Source organism: Motacilla alba, chromosome Z, assembly GCF_015832195.1.
Source record: "Motacilla alba alba isolate MOTALB_02 chromosome Z, Motacilla_alba_V1.0_pri, whole genome shotgun sequence".
NCBI classification, from domain to species: Eukaryota; Metazoa; Chordata; class Aves; order Passeriformes; family Motacillidae; genus Motacilla; species Motacilla alba.
This window is the reverse complement of record NC_052046.1, coordinates 8,805,957-8,828,761: the sequence shown is the minus strand read 5'-3', so window position 1 is coordinate 8,828,761 and position 22,805 is coordinate 8,805,957. Positions and strand designations below refer to the sequence as shown.

Genomic DNA, 22,805 nt, shown 5'->3' with positions numbered 1-22,805 from the left:
CAACTGCATTATCGAGGTTTCTGGAGGAGTGAGTGCTCATGGATGTTTCATGCTGTATCCTGTGGTGTCCTTAGGGCTGGAGCTCCAGTGCTCCCTAAATGCTCAGGAAGAGGCTTAAATGAGTCAGTGTGAACAATGCTCTTTCCTCATCCCCACCAAATCCCCTGCCTGTTTGTGCCTCTGGGGACCTTGGACCCTGAAGATCCCTGTCTCCCCCATCTGCACTGCCTCTTCTGGCCCCCGAGGCTCCATCCTGTGAGGGGGATGCACTTCAGAGATGACCACACTTTTCTTAGAAATCTTACTGACCCCAGTAAGAGGGGGGAAACACACCACATTCCCCTTTCACAATGCAAATGGAAAGCCCCTTTCCTCACTCTGGTGTTCTTCCTGGGGAGCAGAGGCGTGTGAAGCTGCTGTGCTTTGACCCACTGGGCTCCCTGACAACTGTCATGAGGAAGAGCAACCTCCCTTTCCTGTCCATGCTGTTGGCAGGGGCTGCAGGCAGCTCAAGGGGTGGGGGTCCCCTGCAGCCACAGGTGGCTAAGAGGTTTAGTCCCAGATGGGTATATTCCCAACTCAGCTTGCTCCTTTTGGTGTAGAGCCAGTTGGGAGGTGGCAGGAGGTGGGAGAACTTTGTGCCAGAGAAGTGGTGGCTGGGGACATCCCTGCTTGCCATGGGGTGAAGGACCCAGCAGTGCCTGGAGGGGAGTCCCACAGCACAGGAGCCCCGGCGCCCCTTGCCAGCCCTCGCTTGTGCTCCAAGATCTGTCAAACACACTGAACATGCAACGAGGTAAGGATTTGTTGCTGGGCAGTCCCCCTAGCATCCCCCACTCCCCCAGTGGGACCCACTCTTTGCAGAGGGCTCCACACGGTCAGACCAACCCCCAGCGAGGAGCTGGCCCTGGGCTGGGAGCAGTTCTGGCCACCAGCTACCAGGGGCTGTCATCCTTCCTGCTGTGACACCTCTCTGGCAGTGTCCTGAGGAGATTAAGTAGAGCCAGGTTGCAGAACCAGCCTACATCCCCAAACCTGCGGGGAGCCCGAGGCTGATGACGCTAATCCTCCACCACCTAAACTCAACTTCTGCTGGCTTGGGAGTGTCAGCTGGTGCTGACTGAAGTTAAGCTGGCACATCCTGTTTGTGCTTCTCCTCCTGCCCACCAGCCACCGCCTGATTGCTGGGGCACAGGAACAGCCAGAGGCAATGCTTTCCTGATGGAGGGGGATCACCCCACATATGAGGCTGGTGACAGTGCCAGTGCCAGTGCAGGGATGCAGCACCCTGTCTGGTGGCATGGCTGGAGTCTCCTCTTGCTTCTTAGCATGGAGTGGGGAAGGGACAGAGCCTCTCCTGCTGTTGAGAGGAGAATGAGGGACTCACTGAGGTGCCCAGGTCCCAGCTGTGTGCCTTGTGCCCAGGTGGAAGGGGGTCGGTACACTGCCCCCCACTTAGGTGCGCGGGCAGTCCAAAGCTGGAGCAAGGGTAAAAGTGCAGGCATAGAGACTCTGCTGCAGGGTTTGTTTGCCCCTGCTGCAAAATATTTTTCCTTTTGTCAGTGGGAATTTATCTAGGTACATCTGATGCCTTTACTTTTGTCCTGCCCCGGGTCCCTCAGAGAAGACTGACTCTGGCATCTCCAACTCCTGCAAGGCAGATGCTGACAGCAACGAGTCTTCCGTCGTTCTTTCCCTGGGCTGCACAACCCTGGTGATCTCTGCTTCCCACAAGGGACTGAAGCAGCCTGGTTTAAGGGACATCACTGCAGGTGGCACTGGCACTGGCACGGTGGTGAGTCACCATACCAAGGAGAAACAACCCCCGTCCCTGTGCTCCTGTGAAGACTCAAAGCGGGAGCGCTGGTCCTCGCTCTCGGCAGTGCCCACGCAATGGGTGAGATGCTGGCACCCTGTGCTGTGCACACAGCCTCTGTGGGGGATTTCTGCTCCTGCATGGAGAAAACCTGCTTACAGGAAGCTCTGTAGCTGCCTTTGGCCAAGTTGCCATTTTCTGGGACACCTGGAAATCAGGCTGTCTTTTGGCCTGTGAGATCTTGGTCCTGGAGTGGAGGGTGCTGACTGGGCTCTCCTCTCTCTGCCAGCTTTGGATGTGCCCCCACAGGCATGAGGGAGGGGAGGGGGGGGAAAAGCCAGGGCTTCAACAACCAGCCAGGGAGACTCTAGGAGGGAGACAGACATTACCTCAGTACCAACATATACCCCAAAAATGGGGTTGAGGCAAGTTCTACCCCCCATAGCATCGGAGGGTTGAGACTACGTGATATTTATTGTGAATGTCCCAGAGATGTCCCAGAGAAGAGACTGGGAAATGTGTGGGGTGAGAGCCCCCCAAGTGCTATCCCAGGGCCCTGGGGTGCTTTCACAAGGTAAAGGGACCGTGGAGCTGCCTGATCCTGAACAGCAACACCTATGGCCTGAGTGCTGGCAGAGAGGGCAAGGGAGTGTTTGCCTATGGGACCACAGAACAGCTGGCTGCAGGGAAAGCATCTGCTGGGATATTCGGGAACTGCTCAAAGATTAAAATCCAGCTTGTTGTAATTCTTTTTACAGCCTCTGAAAGAAAGTGAAAGCCATGGGCTGGAAGGATATATAAGCAGTGGGGAGCAGCAGCCGCAGGGCACAGAGAAGCTGTGCAGAGCTCACCTCTCCTGCCTGGAGCTCCATTGCCTCCAGCCCATCCTCTGCCAGACTTAGCAGCAAAATGCAGCAGCTGCAGCTTCTCTGCTTCAGTCTCCTGTTGCTGGGACATACCCTGGATGGTAAGATGGGACCTCCCAGGCTGCCTTTCCTGGGGAAATTAGAGGATTCTGCTTCTTCTGTCTTTTGCATTTCCAGCAGACTTTTAGAGGGACACATGGCTGCCGCTTCCTCACAGCCCTCCTGCGTCCTCTTCTTGTAAGCTGTCCACTGGGACTTTGTCCTGCCCAAAGTCCAGACAGGAGCCTGCAGGGCTCTGGGGCAGGGAAGGAGTGTTTGGGAAAGCGCCATGGAGCAATCCTGCCTCCCAGTGCCCTAGCCCAGCTTGTATACATTGGGCTGGGATTGTCTTGGTCCCATTCTCCCCAGCACACCACCAAGGTGACATTCCTGTCCCCCTGGTGTAGGGCAGCCTGGAGGCAAGTGGCAGGGCTGGGAGCCAGAGGGAGGGTGTCTGTTAGGGCAGGGCTGATGTTTGAGGGGCTGTTGGTGTTGGATGTGGCATTTGCAGAGGCCACAGCTGTCTGGGTGGGTGACATCAGAACCTCTACATGTGGTGGGGAGCTGGAGGGTCCAGACACCTTGTGGTGTTGCACCACACCTTGCTGCTGAGGGTGCAGACATCCGTGGGTGCTGCCAGCCTTGTCAGGTGTTAGCAGTGAACACAGGATTTGCTGGGAGGGTGACTCGGGGTCTCCTTCCCTGCAGAGAAGCACAGACAGCTATGTCCTTCAGCTGTCACAGGAATGATCCGTGTGGGGTGGGCTGGTGGTGGGGTAGCTGCCAAACCTGTGATTGCTTCAGTAAATAAAACTGAAGTCATCCCCAACCCTGGGAAATGAGTGTCTGTATTGCATCACCCTGAAGGAGGGGAAATAAGGACCCCTGTGTCCTGCCTTGCTAGCTGGGGTGCAGGAGGGTTGCCTTCTGCCTGTTTGCTCCTCCTGTCTCCTTTGCTTTCTATCAGAAGGAGGCAAAGGGCTCTTAGCCCTGGGGTGTGAGCACAATAAAGCTGGCGTCTGTGTGCCCAGGCAGGACAGTGTGTGACAGCATTCCTGCAGGCACCGTCCTGCCACAGCCCTCCGGGGAGGCTGAGAGAGGTGCAGCTGGCCTCAGCCTGCGCGGTGTGTTCTTCCTCCAGTGCACAGCAGCAACAATGTCCTCGACTGCTGCCTGAGGACGAGCGAGGCACCCATCCCGTGGTGGATCGTGCAGGATTACCGGCTCCAGCTGGTGCAGGATGGCTGTGACATCCCTGCTGCCGTGTAAGAGCCCAAGTGCTGATGGCTGACGGACGAGGCCTCGTGATGGCCAAGGGATGGACCTTGCATGGAGGATGGGGGGAAAGTAGAGCAGGATGGCAGAGGGATGTTGAGCAGGATTTGAGGGCGAAGGAATAGGGAGAGCTGCAGAAGAGATCCTGGAGATCCAGAAGCTCAGTGAGAGGGGGAGCAGCTGAGAGGGGAGAGCATGGGACAAAAGCTAGGGAAGAAAGTCATCTACAGGCAGAGATGGGGGAGGGCAGTGAGGTGGGGAGTGGGTGAGAGCTTGAGCTGCTCTTGGGCATCTGTGGAGTGCTGGTCACTAAATCTTGTTTTTTTCCCTCATGGGCCTGGCAGATTCATCACCACAAAAGGCAAGCGCCTCTGTGCCCCCCTCCATTCCCCATGGGTGATTCGTCTCCAAGAGAGGCTGGATGCCAGCCCTGCCAAGAGGGTAAGAACCATCCCTGTTCTCAGCCAGGCAAGAGATCAGCCCAGGGGGTGGGTTTATCCACTGCCAGACAGGCTTTTCCTATCGTGACTGACCTGCTGGGAAGAGCAGGGCCATGCTCTACTGAGCCATGGATAATTTGTCTTGGTCTCCATCCCTCCTGCCTCCAACTGGGACTAGTCTGCCTCCTCGGTAGTCCCTCTTCCACCCCAAATAAATGCAGTCCTGGGATTTTTGTCTACCCAGTGTCACTCTTGTCTGAGCCTGGTGTGTGCCATGGCAAATAGCACCGGGAACAAAATCCCTTCTCACTCCTGCCTCGTAAGCTTGGAGTCTGCTGCTTGTGCATCTTCATGGAGAGGGCTTATGATGAGCCTGGTGGGTGCTTTACAAGCCCTGACAGGTCCATCACTACCATGGCTTGTCCAGCAGAGGAAGGGACTCTGGGGAAGCTCACACCCCAAGGAGTACACTAGTATCAGTTGGGTTTTTCATTTCCCCAGGGCAAACCACAGGGCAAGTAGGTCCTGAAGAGGCCATGGCTGGTCCCAGCTGCTGGAGGGGACCATCTCCCAGCTGTGAATCTGATGCTAATGGAGCCAACCTGCTTCCACCTCCAACCTCAGGGCTGACCCTCCCTGAGACTCATGCCAGTGTGTGGGACTGGGCAGAGCCCTGTCTACTCTGTCCTTTTCCCTCTGCCTCCAGTGTGACCCAGCAGCCTGTGTCAGACTGAGCCAGGAGCTGCTGGACTCTACCTTTGCAGCCTGGAAGCTGTTTGATGGATTGATCTGTGAGGTGAGCTGGGGACTCTCAGACTTCCCATCAACACAGCAGTTGTGACCTCCAGCTGTAGTCTGTTTCCTTTGGTTTCCATTGTCAGCCCCAGCCTAGAGTCCTTCTGCATCCCTGGGAAGCGCTGCCAGCATAGAACAGTGTGTGGCTGGAGGGGAGTGATGGAGATGTTCCACAATGGCCGTACATTGTACTCATCCTTGCCAAGCACAACCCAGATGCCCTCAGAAAATGTGTAGCTGATGTGGCTCCTCTCTCACTCCTGAATTCCCTGCACTGTTTTCCTCCTGCCCTTCCTTGCAAGGGTAGAAATAGAGCCACTAATGGGGAGCAGGCAGAGATGTGGCTCTTAGCCCCTGTTCTCCTCAGGGACATTGCACCCTTTCTCAGACCCTCAGCCTGACACCACTAACCAGCCCTGCCCCATGCCCACGCCTGGAGGTCATGCTGCTCTCAGGTTATTTGCTGCTAGATCTGTTCATTGCAACAATTCCATGTGTATGCCTCTTCTTTACTCTCTCTCTTTTTTTTATTGTGCTGTGATTTTGTTAAATAAAAAGAAAAGCCAGCAGGTAGTTGTTGTGCCTCATGTTTGAGCCTGAAAGCCAGCGTGGAGTGTGTGGTGAGCAGGCAGCACTGCCTACTGTGCTGCAGTGGCAAGGGGGATGTGATGGGGTGTGGGGAGAAGGAAGGGGGGTTTATAGGGATGAGGGACACAGCAGCTGGGCTGCAGGTCTCTGCTGGGAGTCTCTCAGCTCCATGGAAAACAGGTGTCCTGCTCTGCACTGCCCAGCCAGGCTACGGATGTGCAGGGATGGGGTAGGAGGGAGCGTGCCAGTGTTGCACCATCCAGACCCAAACGCTTCAGTCCTGCCTGTGCAAGTGCTGGGTTGGAGCTCCCCAACTCTCAGTTTCCACAGCAGCAGAGAACATAGAAGAAGGGGAACGGGAAGTTTGTCCTTGCAGTAAAGGGAAACTGAGGCACAGTTGATTACTCTGGCAGGTCTGTACTTGCTGGCGGCTGGGGTGCAGGCGAGTGGAAGGATAAGCTTTTGGGGCAATGGAGGCTGCTGAAGACACCTTCTCCTGGGCACATCCATGGATAAGGCTCAGGTGCCAGCTCCCCAGCTCCTGCCACTCATCAACAGTAAGCTGAGAGTCTGTGGCCCTTTTCCTCCTGAGCCACAGGTCTCCTGTGCACTCTGAGTAAGGTCTTGCTGGTTTAAAGTGTCCTTTTGTCCCCTTTTGTCCAGGCCATGTGATGTCTGAACAAAGCTGTCCTGTCCAGCTGAAGCCTTTGTGTGTCCAACAGGCAGGCACCATGCCCTCCTCGCAAGCACTGCTGTGTGACTGCCTGCATCATTCAATTAGTCAGGTTTGGTGCTAGTCAGCATGCCTGGGCACAGGCTGGGAATGAAATGGCCCAGGACTATTCCTGAAGGCAAGGAGAACAGCCCTCAGGGGATGGCATGCACAGTGCTGCAGTGGCTGGGCTGCTCAAGCCAGGGAGTGCCGAGGTACCTGATGGCTTTGAGCTGACACCTCTTGAATCCAAGCTCAATCCTGTCCTTTCTTCTCCCCTGGTCATCCATCTCACTCAGCTGGTGGCTCGTTTCTCTTTCAGGTGTTCTCCCCTCTGGGGTCCTCCTCCCTGGTATGTGCACACACAATGCCTCGGGCTCAGATGTCTCTGAGTGTGACTCTCACAGAGCACCAGCTCTGTCCCAGACCATTAACTACAGTGACAGCCCCAGCAATTCAATCCTGGGCAGAAGAAGGAAGAGCAGGAAGGCTGGTATGGGAAGAGGGGCCAAGATAAACAGTGTGAGTGGGAAATGAGGATAACTGGTGCTGGCTTGGACAGAAGCCTTCCTGCTGCTCGCTCAGTGACCTGTGAGGGGGCCGTGGCTGGGGAGGGGGAAGATGCTTGGCATGGATCTGCTCTGAGGCTGAGCTGCTGCAGCTGGAGCAGGTCCCCGTGAAAGGCAGGGACTGCCAGAGGGGCTTAGCCTGGGGTGGATTAGATTCATCCTTGGCTGCAGGCTACCAGGACAAGGAGAAGAGTGTCCTGGACCAGAGAAAATGAGGGAGAAGGGGCTTACACTGATCTCTTGGATGTTGGAAGCAGGTTAATCCATTTCCACAACAGTTTCAGGGATATCTTAGCCAACTAGCCTGTAAGAGCACAGTTGCAAAGCCTGGGGTTCTCATCTCTCCTGGGAGCAGTAAATGTGTTCTCCTCAGAGCAATGCAGCTGCACACCACAGACTCCTGCTAGGTCCTTGCCTGCCATGGTTCTTGAGTAGATGGTGATCCACATCCCAGCTCTGGCTGCAGGCTGCTCTTACTCCCCCCCACCACTCTCAAGGGAGGACAAGAAGAGAAACTCTCCTGGACCAGGTAATGAGTTCCTGGCTCCTGTCCCTCCTCCAGCCCTGCAGCAGCCTCTCCATCCACGTCAGAGCCCATCTCCTCTTGGAAATCTGTCAAAAACCAGACTGGTTCAGTGCTTAGTAAACTAGGGAGTGAGTTTCTCTGATTCAAAATGTCAATGATCTCTTTAGAAGGAAGCAGCCACTTTCCTTAGGGAAAGTAGCTAGTCACTGCTGTGTCAAAAACCTTGGTTCACAGCCCAAAGCTAGTTTCAGTAAAAAAGTCCTCCTGCTTTTCTCTCCCCAGACATGTTTTCCTCGCTCTTTTCCTAACCTCACTGCATCCTCGGGGGTGGGTGCTGCAGGACCAGAATCCATTGCAGTACGATGCAGACATACCCTCAGCAGCTCAGGAGTCACATGCAGGGATCTCTTTGCCTCTGGAGCACTGGCTGAATCCCCTGTAGCCCTTTATTCAAGCCTGGGGACCTGCATTTCACACATTGTGGAGCAACAAGGTGCTATAACTGCAAAGCTTTTACAAGGAGCTGACAAAACAGCCACTCTCTTGGCAACTGTGCACAAGGCAGGAGAGAAGGGACAAGGCTGCATCTATGCAAGCAAACTGAGCAGGCATTGGGTGCTCCCTGGCTGCCAGCACTCACAGCTGGGATCATGAGAGCACTCGTGTGTCTGCCTGGCATGGTGAAAGCAGTCTTGGATGCTGCCCAGGCTGAGTTCAAGGGGCACCAGACACAGCAGGCACTATCTGCTGCAGTCTCAAGGTCTGACCTGGCACAGACATACCCAGCTGGGAGGTGGGATTGAAGGTTCCATGGCAGAAAACACCCATTTGCTTCTCTGCAAGCAGGGCACCTAGGGAAATGCTATGTTGGTCTCCCTTGGTGCCATAATACCCTTTCCAGGAAGCATATTTACTGGAACTGGCTTTGTCCCATGCCTCCAAAGAGACAGTGTACAGGGGCTTTTCCTGTCACCAGCATTCCCCACGTGCTGCACGTGCTGCTCCTGGAGTGACTGGGGAGGGTCCAACTGCATCCTCCCCACATGGACCTGCAGGCAAGGTGAGCGGCACCACGGGGGTTAAAGCTGTTCCACCTCTCCCGACCTTCACACAGCTCCTTCACCTCACTCCACGGTGCACAAGAGTCAACAGGAGGTGTGGACATGCCCTGGGCACATTTGCCAGTGCAGGGGCCACTTGTTCCCCATTCTGTTGGTTTCCACGCCATGGTGCTAAGGCAAGGGGCTGCTCTTCCTTGGCACAAGTGCCAGATCTAGCTGGCAGGGGCTCAGGGACCTGTCTGGGTTTATATAAGGAGATGGGTCATGTGGATGGCTGGGAAGGGTGGGAAGCCAGATGAGGAAAAGCCCCTTTAGTCTTGTCCCATTGTACTGTTTGCTCTTGCCTAAACAACATGTGTGGATGATGGAGAGGATCCAGAACTGGCATCTCTTATCCTCAGGCCACTGCTTGCTCCCCCCTCATTTCCAGCATGTCACCACTACTGCTGCTTGTCTGGACACTTTCTGCTGAGATTTGTCCTGTGGGAAGATGCCAGCAGTCTTAGCCAGGCTGCATGGTTCCAAAAAGGAGCTGGTGCCATTCCTGCCATGCTCCTCCTGCAGCTGAACTCTCCCTGGTGGCATTGCCCAGCCTGCCCTCCGTGGTCTGATCCCCAGGACTGGCACATGAGACCAGGGTGTTCTCCCTGCCCTGAGCTCCTGGAGTCAAACTGAGTCCAGAAGCTGTCTTATATGGAGAATCTTGTGCCTGGACAGGACTTAGCTTTGTGTTTCTAGAAGTAGCAGAAACTGCAGCTCATTGCAGTGGGGGCTGAGCCATGAGCCAGGCACAGCTCTGCCCAGGTCCCCGGGCTCCCTTTGGGAAGGGAGGGGGGACCCTTCCTCTCTGCCCTCAGATGCACCCATCTTCTCTCTATTTACTGAAGCACTAAAAACTGGACATCAGGACAAAACCAGGAGGGCAAGTGAAGAGAAGACTCAACCTGCTGAGAGAATTCTCTGGAAAGTACCCGTTACCCATCCCTCCTGAACGAGAAGTAGGCAGTGACAGGAGGCTTAGTGCCATTTCCGTGGGCCTGCCCACCTCTCCCTCCTGTTTTCCTGCTTAGCTGTGCCTCTAGGTAAGGCTTTTTTTCTGCTCTCCACGCTGTGTACCCAGCCACAGAAGGCCGGTGGAAACCTATGTTTCCTTCTTACCTCAATTGCTCTGCAACCACAGCAGAATGGCCGCGATACAGGGCAAAAAGAACTGAGACTGAGGGGAGGGGTCACCACCAGCTCAGATTGCCGGGATGGGGCTTGGAAGGGGCTAGCAAAGATCTGGTTAGTTCTGCTTGGGATGAGAGGGACAGCCACGGGGAAAGCAAAGATGAGAAGATTTTGGACATTCTCATGGATTTGTGACACTGGTGTGCAGTCTGAGACTGGCTGGGATGCATTATACCCACAAGCAACAGAAATCTTTCCTTGTCCACGGTGAAAAGGGAAAGCCAGAAGATTGCTAATAGTAAGGCACACCCAGGGGCTCTTCCTACAATCTTCCTTTAGATCTAACAAGTACAAACCTCCAATCTTGGTGTCTCACTGTCTGCTTGGCCCCGTACTGCCCAGTTTCTGCCCAGTTTCCTTGGATCCTTCTGCCCTAGGTGTGTTTTACTGGCATTGTGACTATTCTGTGCCTGTCCAGCTATGCTGTGTCAATGCAGATTTGTAAGGTGTGGTGTTTCACAAGCTTCCTGGCTTGGGAGGTTCACCTGCTGCAGCCTTCAGTTGTTTCTTGCTCCAAACATACCTCATTCTTCCCCACTTTCCCACAAGAAGCAACATTTTCTTTCTTGCAGATGTTATGGCTGGGAAAGCCCCTTCTCTGCTGAGATGTGCACTGCAAGCCCACAACTCTGTTTACATGGACACTCCTTAATCCTGTTTAAATTTTCAAGCTGTGACTTTCTGCTCTCTGTGGGAGGGACAATGCTCCAGAAATGTGAGCTGCTGAGGTGATCTTTGGTAAATAAATCAAGCGCTTTCATTGAAAATACCTGCAATATATAGTTTTGCCACCTTTTTATTTAGCTGACACAGCTTTTGGAAAGGCACCAGTGTGTGTGTTTATGGTGATGGGTGACAGCCACTGCTCTGCAAAGAACAAAAGCAGAAGTGTCCTGGATATGCTACAGCTACAGACTCAGCCTCTTCTCACAGTGCTTGGTTTCATTTCCCAGCCACTGCATTGTCCTCTGACCCTGACAAGGACAGCTACCCCAGGGAATTCCCAGTGTCAGAGCCAGCAGGGCTGCGGGTTTCACTGCCTGCCTGGGGTGAAAGAAGGGGTGATATCTGCTCTGTGGAACACGGCTGTTTCTGAAGGCTGTGTCTGCACTGTGCAATGGCTCTTTGCTGAGCCTGAGGGATTCAGATGGCTTCAGGAGGGCAGCAGGTCCTGGAGCTGCTGTCACTCAGCTCAGCACTTCTCACTTCAGGTAGGCAGGCTCTGTCCTGTTTGAACTTTGCCCCCATCCCACGACAGACACTTGGAGCAGCAGATATTTTGCAGCTTGACAGAGGATGGTATGAGGGATGCTCTCTCTACCTTGATCTGGATTCCAGCTAAACTACTCACTAGCCCTGCCGCCAGAAAATCCAACACAGGTGGTTTGTTGCAAAAAATAGCATCTCCTGGCATGCCTGTGTGCACTAGAGCTGGTGTTTGAAACTGAATTACTGCAGACTGAAGCAAAAAAATCACCACAAAGAGCTGTTTGTGAGTCAGCCTCACACCAAGAGGTGCTCAGGTCTCCAGCCCAACTTGGCAGCTGGTGCAGTGCTAATAGGAGAAGTGGGGGTTGTGTTGGGATGAGGAAAAAGGGGCACATGTCCTGCAGCTTTTGCATCCAGCTGCTGTCCCCTTCCCTTTCAGCAGGGGTGGCTGCTTGATTTATCTCTGAGATTTCTTTAGTGAGGATTTTGGACATCACTCATGAGTGGTCCTGTAGGGCATGACTTATAAAAATCAGTCTCACTGGGAGACGTGGTCCCAGATGGGACAGCTGGACTCTGGAAAGGTGTGCACCCACTTGGGAGGGTTGTGGAGGACAGTGGTGAGTTTGATCAGAGGTGTGAATGACATGGCCTCAAACAACAGGCTGAAGGAACTTGATTTAATCTTGCTTCCAGGAATGGATGACACGGTTTCCAAGTGCACAAAGGGACATAGTGAAGAGAAAGTGAAAAGAAGCACTAAGTTCAATTCTGATAAGTCAAGAAACCACAGGGGTCACACTTCGGGGGAAATTCCATTGAGCAGGAAGAGGCAGATGAAGAAATGCTTCATGTCCACTGTTGGAAACTTTCACAGTGAGACCAGAGCTTGTCAGAAAACTGGAAGCAGTGCTGGCTCTGGCTCAGCACAGAAGGGGTTAGACGACCCCAGGCAGTCCTTCCCAATCCTTTTCCCCCACCCTGTTAAACTGTCCATGTTAAACTGTCCTACCAGGTTCCTCGTGGGTGAGGTGGACTTCCTCAGCCTCATGCTATACTTCTGAGGGCTATGTGAAATCCTTCACTTCCCATGACCTTGGGAATCTCTCTAAAAGGTGGAGAGGGGAGGATGGAGTTACACTCTGAAGCCCCCATTTACTTGCTGGGTGCTTGATGTGAGGCTGCCTGTGGTCACAGGAAACCCTTGCTCCTGAATGCAAATCCAGGATCTGACCTAGAGCCCAAATGATGAAGGTGCCTTGGGAGCATGGGGAGAGCTTGCCACGCCAGAGTGAAAGAAACAGATCTTGTGTGTCTTCCATTAGAAGTGCCTTTGAAGTGGAGCAGGCTGTGCAGTGCTCACAGCAGAGTGTGAACCATCAGCAGTGAAAACCAGCATTCTTGTTGTCACCATCTGGGACACATGCTAGGGTGCTCCTGATGAGGGCCTTGGCAGGCTTGGCTCTGTTTCACCAGCATAATTTGAGTTTGGGCTTGAGGAAAAAAAAAGAAAGCAACCCAAAGAGATAACAGAAAAGAGCTCTTCAGGGCGAACGTGAAGCCAACGAGTTTAGCATCAAACGCCTTTTGAAAGCAGCTGTGCAGCCTCGCTCAGGGATAAATAAAGGCTGGTTTGAAGCTGGAGAGCTAGCTGGCAGAACACGCTGTTCCCATCTTGCCAAACACTTCCCAGACCACCTGTCCTCGCAGGGCTGGGTTGCCTGCAGAGCTCTCATGCTGCTACATGCTCCGGTGGAGTGGATGGGTGTATCCCAGCCAGCATCCTGATGCTCAGCCCAGGCTTGGAGCAAGGGCACAGCTCAGGCTCATCTCGAGGGGGAAGCCCTTGCAGGGTCCTTTATCTCTCTGGAGAGCTCAGAGAGATGGAGACCATTCCACCTCATGGTATATCCTCACCCTTGCGGCGTTCCCAGGATTTGGAGTGGGAGGCAGCTGTGAGAGTTTGGCTGGCAGGAGATGTGCGCTGCCTGGCCCCCAGGGTAGTGCCAAGCAAAGGCCATGGTTTTGGGCTGGTGCAAGGTCTGAAGCATTGGAGTCGAGGGAGCTCTAATCCAAGCAGGCCCTCAAGTGTCTGTGCTCAGTGCTCTAGCAGAATAAGGAAGGACTCAAGCAAAAAAACATCTGGAACAAGATCAGAAGCCAGACACTCTCCTAAACAAAGGACATGCATGGCCTTGGAGGAGAAAACAGACATGTAAATAGAGATGGAGGGGGCCAACAGAAGGTTGGATTTCTCTGGATCTCATTTGTCTTCCTTGTGCTGCAGCTGTCTAAAGTAAATGCTGGGGGGCTGTGGTGTGCTGGAACATGCTGGGGCCATTCATCATGGGCTATGTTGGCAGCTGGGACAAGTCCATGATGAGCAGAACTTTCCAGCTTTCCAGAGGGCTCTGCCTCACTTGCACTACTAGTTTTGAAGCTGCAGTCTTTCTTGTGCTGCAGGCAGACAAAGGTAGGGAGGGAACAACTTCTTTCAACAGGGCATTCACCCCAGTGAATGTGACCCTGAGGTGCTTTTTCACAAGGACTCTGGCTGGTCTTCAGGAGGGTCATTGCCCTGTCTGTTTCTAGAACCCCTTCAGTGTACTCTGGGAAGGAATTCCTCCTGGTCCAGATCTTGCCCCTCACTGACTGTGTCTGGTTGTACTTGCACAAAAGCCTTCTGGGTCAGTACTTTTCAGTCTGAACAGCCTCGATCTGCTCAGCATTTCTCCTTCTCTTTCAGCTCTCCTGTTCTGGACAGTGTGCGTCAATGTGGAGGGCAGATAGTTCTGCAGGGATTTGATACGGAGCTGCTACAATGGGCTTTCTTTGACAGTCAGGAGATGGAGTCTCGGCACAGCTCTGCTGTGAAGAGAAACTGCAGATCATGCCATGCTTGCCTGGGCCATCAGGGACAGCACAGGCAAAGAGCAGAACATAAGAATTCCAATGTGAGACTTTTTCTCAGCTGTTTGCAAAGGTTGCTGGAGAAGGCCACAGTTGCTTTGATTTTGAGAGCCTCCCTGCAGAGCAAAAGGGCTGTACTACTCCAGAACAGCATAATCCTTCCCAGTTTTCCTGTGGGATACCCCTGTCCAAGGATTTCCAGGCAGGGGTTTATCAGGAACAGGAAAAAGCCATCAAAGAAAGTCAAGCTAAAGTCTTCTGGGACAGAACTGCTGAGAGCGCACAGGGGTAGCTGGGGAAGTTTCTGAAGCGTGTAAGATGTACTAGGCTGGTATTCCTAAAGGGGCACAGCAGCAAGGAATGGGAAGTCCCTGGCTGACTCTTCTGTGCCTGATAAGGCAGACTGGCTCCATGCCCTGCTAAGGAAGGACTTGCTTGTGCATCCTTTCTTACTGGAAACAGAGGGGAGAGTCATCAAGAAAACAGTCAGAAGGACGGGAAAAGAAAATGTGTCCCACTACAAGCACAGCCATCGTGTTAGCCAAACTCCTAAACTGTGGGAAAGGAGCTATCAGAAACTAGGCAGCATTGAAAGCTACCGAGCCCCTGAGCTCCTCTCCCTTCTCATAAAGCTACCCCTGCAGCATTAGAAGTGCACTGATCCCCTGGAATCCTTAAAGGTCTTTAAAACCTCATTCTTCTTCAGGGAGGCTGACCCAGGACCCCCAGTCAGATTTGGTTAGAAACATCCTCTGCAGAGCCTGCTGCAGCACTGCCAGGGTCCTGAACCCAAAGGCTCCTGTTCCATGTGCGTCCCTGAAATGCTCAGGTCAAAGTTTAAAAACAACAGCAGTGCTCTTTTCACACTCTCTCGATAATCTATTGAACTCTCGGCACAGGGTGCTGGTGGGGCACAGCCAGGGGCTGGACAAGTGCACCACAGGTGGGTGCATGTGGTTCCCATACAAGCTCCACCTGGGGAAGCTCCTGCACTGGGGACTCCTGGGTGCTAGCAGGGAAGGATAACTCTGGATTTCTCTCTGTCTGCTGATTTCTCTTATGTGCCTAGTAGTGGTCTCAGCTACCACTGAGACAGAAGAGACAGGGAAGAAGAGAAGAGAGAGACAGAGAGAGAGCGCCTCTGTCCTGACCCAGCACTGCTGCTCTTGGATTGTTTCCTTCACCCTTTGCGCTGTGACATTTCACGTGATGCCTTTCACATCCTTCTGTTCTTGTAAGAGGTACATACTGCCACTCCCCTGAATGATCAAAGAGGCTCATTAAACTGTTCTCACCTTCCTTGTTGGTGTCCTCTGATAAGTCCCACAGGGTACTGGGGCAGCTGCTCTTTACAAGCAGAAAGGGGTGAGGTGCTTGCTGAGGCACCCCTCACTCTACAGAGGGCTGGGATGAGGGTACCAGCAGAGGTTCTTCCCTGTCCTTCATCCCCAAGAGATCTTTACCTACCCAGCATTTCTCACATCCTGAGGAAGTGGCTGCAGACAGAGGAGCTGTGAGTGCCGCCCAGGATGGAGCGTGCGGGTCCTTTGACCTCCTGTGCTACAGGAACAAGAGCTCTCCTGGCTCTCTGCCTTTCTCTAGCAAAGCTTAAACCAATGTCCCTGACACCCTGAAAAATTCTGGCCAGCAGAAAAATGCAGCCACGCACTGGGAAGAAGGAAGGCACCACCAGGTCTCTTCTTGTCTTTTTTCAGGCAGGCCAAGTCCAAGGCTAGCTGTCACACGGAGCCATCCCAGGCTGTGGGTGTGTGTCAGCACATCCTGGAGACCCACAGAAACTGTCAGCAGGGATAAAAAAGCTGGAGAGGACTTTGCCTGAGGGCATCGAGGGGTGGTGCAGGGCTCAGGACAATGATGCACGAGGTTGGGCTGGTTTTATGTGAACTCACAAATGGTACTGATGGGTCCTTCCAGTTCCTTGCAGTGAAGCACCCTGGACCACATCTGTGCTGACTATTGACTGAAAAATGCTGATGGGTCACTCCAACATAGTTCAAGTATTTTGTGGTTTGGTTCCTGTTTGTGGATTTCATTCAGTTTGTTTGTTGGTTGTTTTGGTTTCTTTTATTGAAAAGGAGAGTGATTTCTGTGGACAGGGGTGCTTGATGGAAGCATGACAGGACTCAGAGATGGGCACAAAGGAAGAGGATGCTCTGACAGATGCCTGCCCTTCCTGTAAATTTCTTGCAGCTACTGTTGCTGCATCCCAAACACCATTTCTGAAGGGACAAGAGGGTTTGTGGTCATGCTGAAGGAAAATGACCCTTGTCACCAGCATGGCCCAGGGTGGAGGAGCAGCCCCAGCAGACGAGATTGCTCCCTGCCTATGTCAGAGAGCTTATCAGACAGACATAGCTGCAGCTCTGAGCCCAGGAGCACCTGGGTTTCGGGAGAATGAAACTGCTGAGCTCTGCTCTTCAGTGACAACAGGCTCATCCTTTAACTTTAGCCCTGCCATGGTCTCTGTGTGTCACTCACTGTCCTCCTCCTTCCCTGTGTACAGGAGAGGCAGACAACTCTTCTATTCATTGTATACCTGGTCTGTTTGGATAACACTGTGTGGGCTTTAGGGTCTAGTGCAGGTCTGAGTCTCTGGAGAGCACCTGTAAAAGAACACCGGAACAAGAGTTCCTTGACAGAGGCACACGTGGCTGGCACATCCAGCACTTGAGTGCTGGTGCTCCTTTTGGTGTGCAGGAACTGAAGCCACAGTGCTGACTGCTGGCATGGGCCATGGGAAATGCTTCATCATTCTCTTCACCGCCCTACTGTCCCGATATCACAGGAAAACACTTACAGTCCTCCAGGCCAGGAGAGCCCTGCTTTGGTCATGCAATGCTTGTCTGTGCCAGGGGTCTGTGATGTGCTGGGATGGGTCCCCACAAGCCTTGCCCCCAATAGCTCCCCTCTCACACAAACACAGAGCAAGGAGAAGGCATCTGCCAAACTCCCACCAGCACCAGCAGCAGCTGCAGGCAGGCAGTGGGAGCTGGGTACAGGGCACAGTCACATATGCCCATGGCTTATGGTAAAAGAGCTTGCAGAGGACAGAGTGAGCATGGGAAGAAGCCAAAATCTCCATCCTGGTGGGTCTCTGCTACTCTTTTTCAAGGTTCCCATGCTGGTACATATAAGCCAGCATCAGCTCAGAGCTGACATCACATCAGAGCCCTAGGCACATTCCATCCTGCCTGGGTTTATCCATCCTGGTGCTCTCCTGGTGTACTTGGATGGTGTCACAAGGCTGTGCGTGGCCCCCAGCACCGTGTGAGGACTCTGAAAGCCACCTGGTTTGCAGCCAGGGATGGGGTAAAGCTAGCCTGCTCAGCCTGCCCCAGGTGCATGCCAGTGAATACTTCCCAGCTAATCAGGGATGTTTTCTAGAGAGCTCTGAGCTGTGCACAGCTAATGTCTCACACCAGTGTCATTTACCTCTGCAGTGAAATAAGCTGCTGATTATACAGCAGTAGATTAAAGGGCTTTCCGTATCTTTATTGGGTACAAGATACAAAAACTTAGCCTGGAAACTGTCTTCAAAGAAAAAAGAAGTGAAGGTAAATCTAAATTATAAAGGGAGGACTTGGCTCCTTTCCCCCTTTTTACAGTCTGCTCAGGTTTGCAGATTACACAGCCCTGTGTACATTTCAGTAAATACTCACAGTGCTACAATGAAGGTTCATTTCCTTGCAGAGACATTTGCAAGCTCCACACCTTGGTCTTATCCTCTATCTTTTTGCACTCCCAATGGTAATTTGTCTTTTGCTGCTGATGGATTGTGTGGCTTGGAGAGGTACTTTGTCTCCTGGCCTGAGCCATGAGTAGAGGAGCAGTGGGGAGTTGTGTTGTCTCCTTGCCGTTCTTGGCAAAGATGAGGAGCACAGGAGAGATATGAGACAACAGCAGCCCAGATCCCAGACCAAGAGGCTGGGCTTCCCTTGGTGTGACAGGAGCAAGACCCCACAGCTGGGTGGGCAGCACCCCCTTCTCACATCTCGTGAGGTTTCAGCTGCTGCCCATCCCCCTGACAACTAGTCTCCTTGTCTTTTTGGGCCTTTTCTTACTTTCTGGATCCAAGACGTGCTTTGAGGAAGGGCATCAGAATTACTGTACCAGGGAATCACAGTACCAGTCACCATGGGCTGTGCTGGAGCCTGTGCAAAGGGAACCTGTGCTTCCCTTTGCAGCTGATGTTCCAATGAAGGTGGTAGATCCTTTTTGTTTTTTATCTTTGAAGTAACTGCCTTCCTGAAGAAATGAAAGCATGACCTTTCAGGCATCAGTATACTTCCTCTGGGCTCCAGATCCCAGTTCTAACACTTTTATAGGTTTCCAGCCCTGCAGAGCAAGGAGCACTGCAGAGGTGAAGCAGGTCTTTACATTGCCTGTCAGGTATTCACCAGGGATCCTCAGGCCACAGCTTAGGAACTGCTGCTTTTAAAGGATTGTGGTGCAAAAAGGAAGAGAAAGAGGCTATTTTCTGCAGAACTGGGCCCTGGAGCAGAGCCAAGCTCTTATGCTGATGTAATAAGAATAAGCAAACAGCAAAAATCCCGCAGGAAGGGAAGGCCACTAACCCGCTGCAGGATCTGAGACACCAACAGCTTTGACTTCTTCCTCTTTCCTCCAATTGAGGCTTTGGTTTCTGCTGGGCTCCCCTCCTGCTGGGCAGCAGCAGGCTGCCTCCCAGCAATGGTGGCACACAAATTGTACTGTGCTTCCTTCCATCTGCCCTTCCAGTGGGCCCCTGAACTCAGCAGTTCTCTTTAGCCAGGCTACAGGCAGGAGCCTGACCTTCTTGACTGCCCCAGTGCTCCTGAAGACAGAGCAGTGCCACTGCAGGGCATCAGGGCAGCACAGGTGACAGCAACTGAAGCAAATGCCCCCTTGTCTGGAACACTCTGAGCATCATTTCCACAGGTTTTGGCCCAGGTCAGCTAGCCTGACCCCAAAGGCAGGCAACGCTCCCAACCATAAAGGTCTTGGCAGAGCTGATTTCTCAGTGCAAATGTAGCTGGAGCGTCCTTGCTCCTCTCTGTGAGGCCTGGGTGTTGGTTTCTGCATGATGATTCTGCTGGGCCTCTCGGTGTGCTGTGGTGGCTTATTGCCTTTGCCCTGCCACATGGGTCTGGAGGGGCTCATCCCCCAGCTCTGCACACAGCAAAAGCATTTCTCCAGCTCCTTCAGCTTCCTTGCCTGCTCATGCCTCTCATCCATCACTTGCTGGGGCATCTGAACAAGCACAAAGGGGATGTCCAGCCCCACAGTCCCCTGCAGCTTCTTTGAGTCTGCCACCAGTGCCCCATATCATGCCAAACCCCCGGGAAAGGCCACTGGCACTGGGAGAGAGGTGCAGATCCTTACCTAAAGTAGCTCAGTGCAGCTCTACCAGACTTTCTGAAGCATTGCCAGCTCCATGCTTGGAGGATTTTCTCACCAGGCAGCAGGAGCTGAGGGACGTGGATGGTGTCACCCTGCTGCAGATGGGAGAGAACATGGCCCCCAGTTTGCTTCAGCCCCTGGCTTGCTGGTTATCTTGAGACCACTCCTGACAGGGCCCAGCCTCCAGGGATGTGAGACAGGCTGGGGGGTGGGAGGGTGGCTGCAGCCCATGGCAGCCTGTCACCAATTAGAGATACCATGCAAAGGCAGGAAGCATTTGTTTGGTGGAAGCCACCCCCAGAACCCGGAGCCTACAGGGGAGGGACAGAACCACTCCCAGGACCTGGACTGGAAAGCTGGAATCAGGCACATATCAAGGCCAAGATATGACAGCCCCAGACATGGGGACTTGTCCATTCCTTGGTGTCCTCAGGTGAAGAGGTCAAACCCTCCTGGATTGGCAAATCTCAGCTTCAGGAGTGAAGCAGCCACATCTGTGCTTAACTTCTGCTCTGCTGCCTGAAGTTGAGGCTGTGAGTTTTACCAAGGGATGGGGAAGCCTCAAGCCACAGGGGTGCTGCCCCAGTGCCCACACCATCCATGTTGTCACTGCTGTCCCTGCTGTCCCCAGCCATTAGCATACACCAACACAAGGGTTGGCAGCGAGCCCAGCTGCAAAGAGCCAGAAGGGCTTTCTACCTGCTTGGCTCATCATGATCCTTCCCTGGCTTGCTGCCCTGAGCCACACGCTGCAGACTGGCTACCTACAGCTCCCTCAGTTCCTATTCCCCAGATACATTATTCCTTTCATTTTCCAGAGCTTTCTCTGTGACTATAAATAGCCTTGTGAGGGAGTTGCCAGCCCTCGTGGAAGAAGGGGCAATGATCTCTTGCTGAAGGAAGTGGCCAGGATACCTGAAGGATCCTTCTAAGCCAAGTGTAAATGATACCAAACAATGTGCCCAGGAGGAAACTGAGGCAGGGAGGGCAGAGGAAGCTGTGAGGAGCAGAGCTCCAGAGTGCTTTGTGGAGGGAATACAGCTGCTGCCATTACTTAATTAATGCTTGGTGAGGGGCTGCCACTGTTGGGGATCCATGGTCCTCCTGTCTGAGCACGGCTGAGCCACAGGCTTGCCACAAAACCAGGCCACAGGCTTGCCACAAAACCAGGCAGCATGCTGTGAATGGCCAAGAGTCCTGTTGGGGGTCTACAAGGAATGTTTTAAGTGAGATGATTTACTACTTCTCATTTGCCATCACACTGGAGATGGCTGCTGTCCCCTCCAGCCAACTAGAAGTCTGCATTCCAGAAACAAAGTCTTTTTCTGAAAAAACTGTCCTTGTCACAGAGGTGAAGGTACCCACAGGGTGGGCTGGGGGTCTGCAGGAAGATCTGCATCCAGCATCTTTACACGTGGCTGGTGTTAGGAGCTGCTGATCCTGCAGTGGCAGGGGTTTTACCCTTCCACAAAACCTCTCCTCCACACAGGACAGAGACAGCTGAGATGACACACTTTTCTCTTGACATTCCCTAATTGGCTTGATTTGTCCATATTAAACATTTACCATCCACAGTTAGCTCCTTCATTAGCTATGACACATCATGTTTAACCACACAGCAATATTGCATCAATGCCACGGCCAGCAGCAAACACTCAGGAAACTTCTGCACAAGAATAATACAGAGACCATGAAAAAATCTGGGTCTGAATTAAAACTTGAACAAGCCTGGAAGTACTTCTGAACTGGTAGAAGACCTCAGACAAAAGTGCACATCTCCATGCACAGCCTTCATCCCTGCCTCCTTTATTTACACACAGCATAATGGCTTGCCTGTGGACCTGGGCACTTGCAGAGAGGAATGAACACTCATTTGGTAAGCAAACCACAGTGCAATTAATTCCCAGAAAAGCTTCTGGGCTTCACTCTCTGGCTGTGGAAGTTCAAGGTGCTATCCAGGGTTAACCAGATGCTTCTCCCGCACACCCAGGGTGCTCAGTCCCACCAGCATAGGGCAAGGGGTGGGTCTTCCAGGACCTGGGAGAAACCAGGCAGATGGGAAAGGAAAACCATTTCAGAAATAACAGAAGAAGCAAGATGAGGAGCATGCTGGGGTCCCTGCCACCCCCAGCCCCACGCTGAAGAAGCCTCAGGCCTGTCACCCCCAGGGCTTTTCCCTGAGCGTTTTCTCAGCCTCCTCTCAGAGGGATGGACACAATTTCTCCGAGGGCTGTTTTTTGAAGGCAATGTTTGCCATCTAGTGGGAAAACAGAGTCTGTGTATCTCCCCGGCAGAAGGACGCGGCTTGTGGTTATTTTGGCAGTAGTTGGGAGCCACACGCCCCCTTGCCCATAGCTGGGCTACGGCTCCCAGCTGGGAGTTCCGGGGAGGAGGGAAATTGGAATAGGTGGTGCTGGCTCAGCTTCCTCCAGGCGGCTCGCCAGGCTCTTTGCCGCCAGCCATAGATGCCTGCCTGAGTGTAGATCCCTAGCCCAAGCCCTTGGAGAGGACCCTGGCTGAGCTGCTGCCCAGTGTAAGTGGGGAGCTGAAAGAAGTGCTCTGCAGTAGGGGAAAAAGCACCGTGTTCTGGATAAATGGTGCCTTTCAGATCAGCAAACCCCTGGGGATTGGTGCCTTCCAGATTGGCATCCTCCCAGGCATCTGTCTTCCAGGTTAGGATCCTCCTGGGGATGAGTGCCCTTCAGGCTGGCAGCTCCAGCACTCCACTGGCAATCAGCACCTTCCAAGTGAGCATCCTCTCTGGCATCAGTGCCTTCCAGGTCAGCTTATTTCTAGGGATCAGTACTTTCCAGGTTAGCTTCCCCCTGGGAATCAGTGCCTTTAAGACCTGAAGATCATCCTGGGGATCAGCCATTATCCCAGGAGGGGATCTCAGACACATCAGACACTTCTGGCACCTTAGGACCTCCAGATCCATCAGCGCAGAGGTGACTATGCTGGTGCCAGTGCCTGGAATTCATGTGGAGCTCAGCTGCTCCCACATCTGGTGGATCTCCCAGTGGAGAACAAAGGCTCGGAGTTGCTTGAATGTGATGTGACCCTGCAAAGAACACACAAGACTCCCAGAGGCACATTTAACTGGGGTCCATTGTATTCCAGATGCAGACAAAGGCACAGCAGTACAGAGCTCTGTCTGCCCAGTGCCTGCTCCATGGAGTCCTGGAAACATGGGGAGCACAGGAGTGCCCCAGCTGGTTCAGAAGTTTCTGCAGAGGTCAGGGCCATGCTGTCCATAACCTGTACTTGTTTATTCTGCCCATGCTGACAAAGCAGCTGATGTGGCAGTGAAGGAAGGGAAAGAAAAGGTGCAGCTGGTGGGAGGAGAGCAGGATAGAGAGGCTGCCCAGG

At 53.2% G+C, this 22,805-nt stretch overlaps 1 protein-coding gene across 1 annotated transcript; it reads left to right on the top strand.

Moving 5' to 3' along the window:
* The first annotated feature begins 2,625 nt into the window (after window positions 1-2,625).
* On the top strand, window positions 2,626-5,800 carry LOC119696186 (C-C motif chemokine 19-like). The gene is made up of 4 exons (XM_038125872.1): window positions 2,626-2,783; window positions 3,863-3,986; window positions 4,341-4,437; window positions 4,938-5,800. Exons 1-4 carry the CDS (start codon window positions 2,726-2,728, stop codon window positions 4,956-4,958), a joined length of 300 nt encoding a protein of 99 aa, XP_037981800.1. The 5' UTR covers window positions 2,626-2,725; the 3' UTR covers window positions 4,959-5,800.
* The last annotated feature ends 17,005 nt before the right edge of the window (window positions 5,801-22,805 follow it).

What these genes read in the sequence shown, in the direction of transcription:
- LOC119696186 (XM_038125872.1), top strand. Translation starts at nt 2,726, where the DNA reads ATGCAGCAGCTGCAGCTTCTCTGCTTCAGTCTCCTGTTGCTGGGACAT. An exon ending in TGTGACATCCCTGCTGCCGT is followed by an intron (nt 3,987 to 4,340) that starts GTAAGAGCCCAA and finishes TGGGCCTGGCAG; the next exon opens with ATTCATCACCACAAAAGGCA. An exon ending in ATGCCAGCCCTGCCAAGAGG is followed by an intron (nt 4,438 to 4,937) that starts GTAAGAACCATC and finishes TCATTTCCCCAG; the next exon opens with GGCAAACCACAGGGCAAGTA.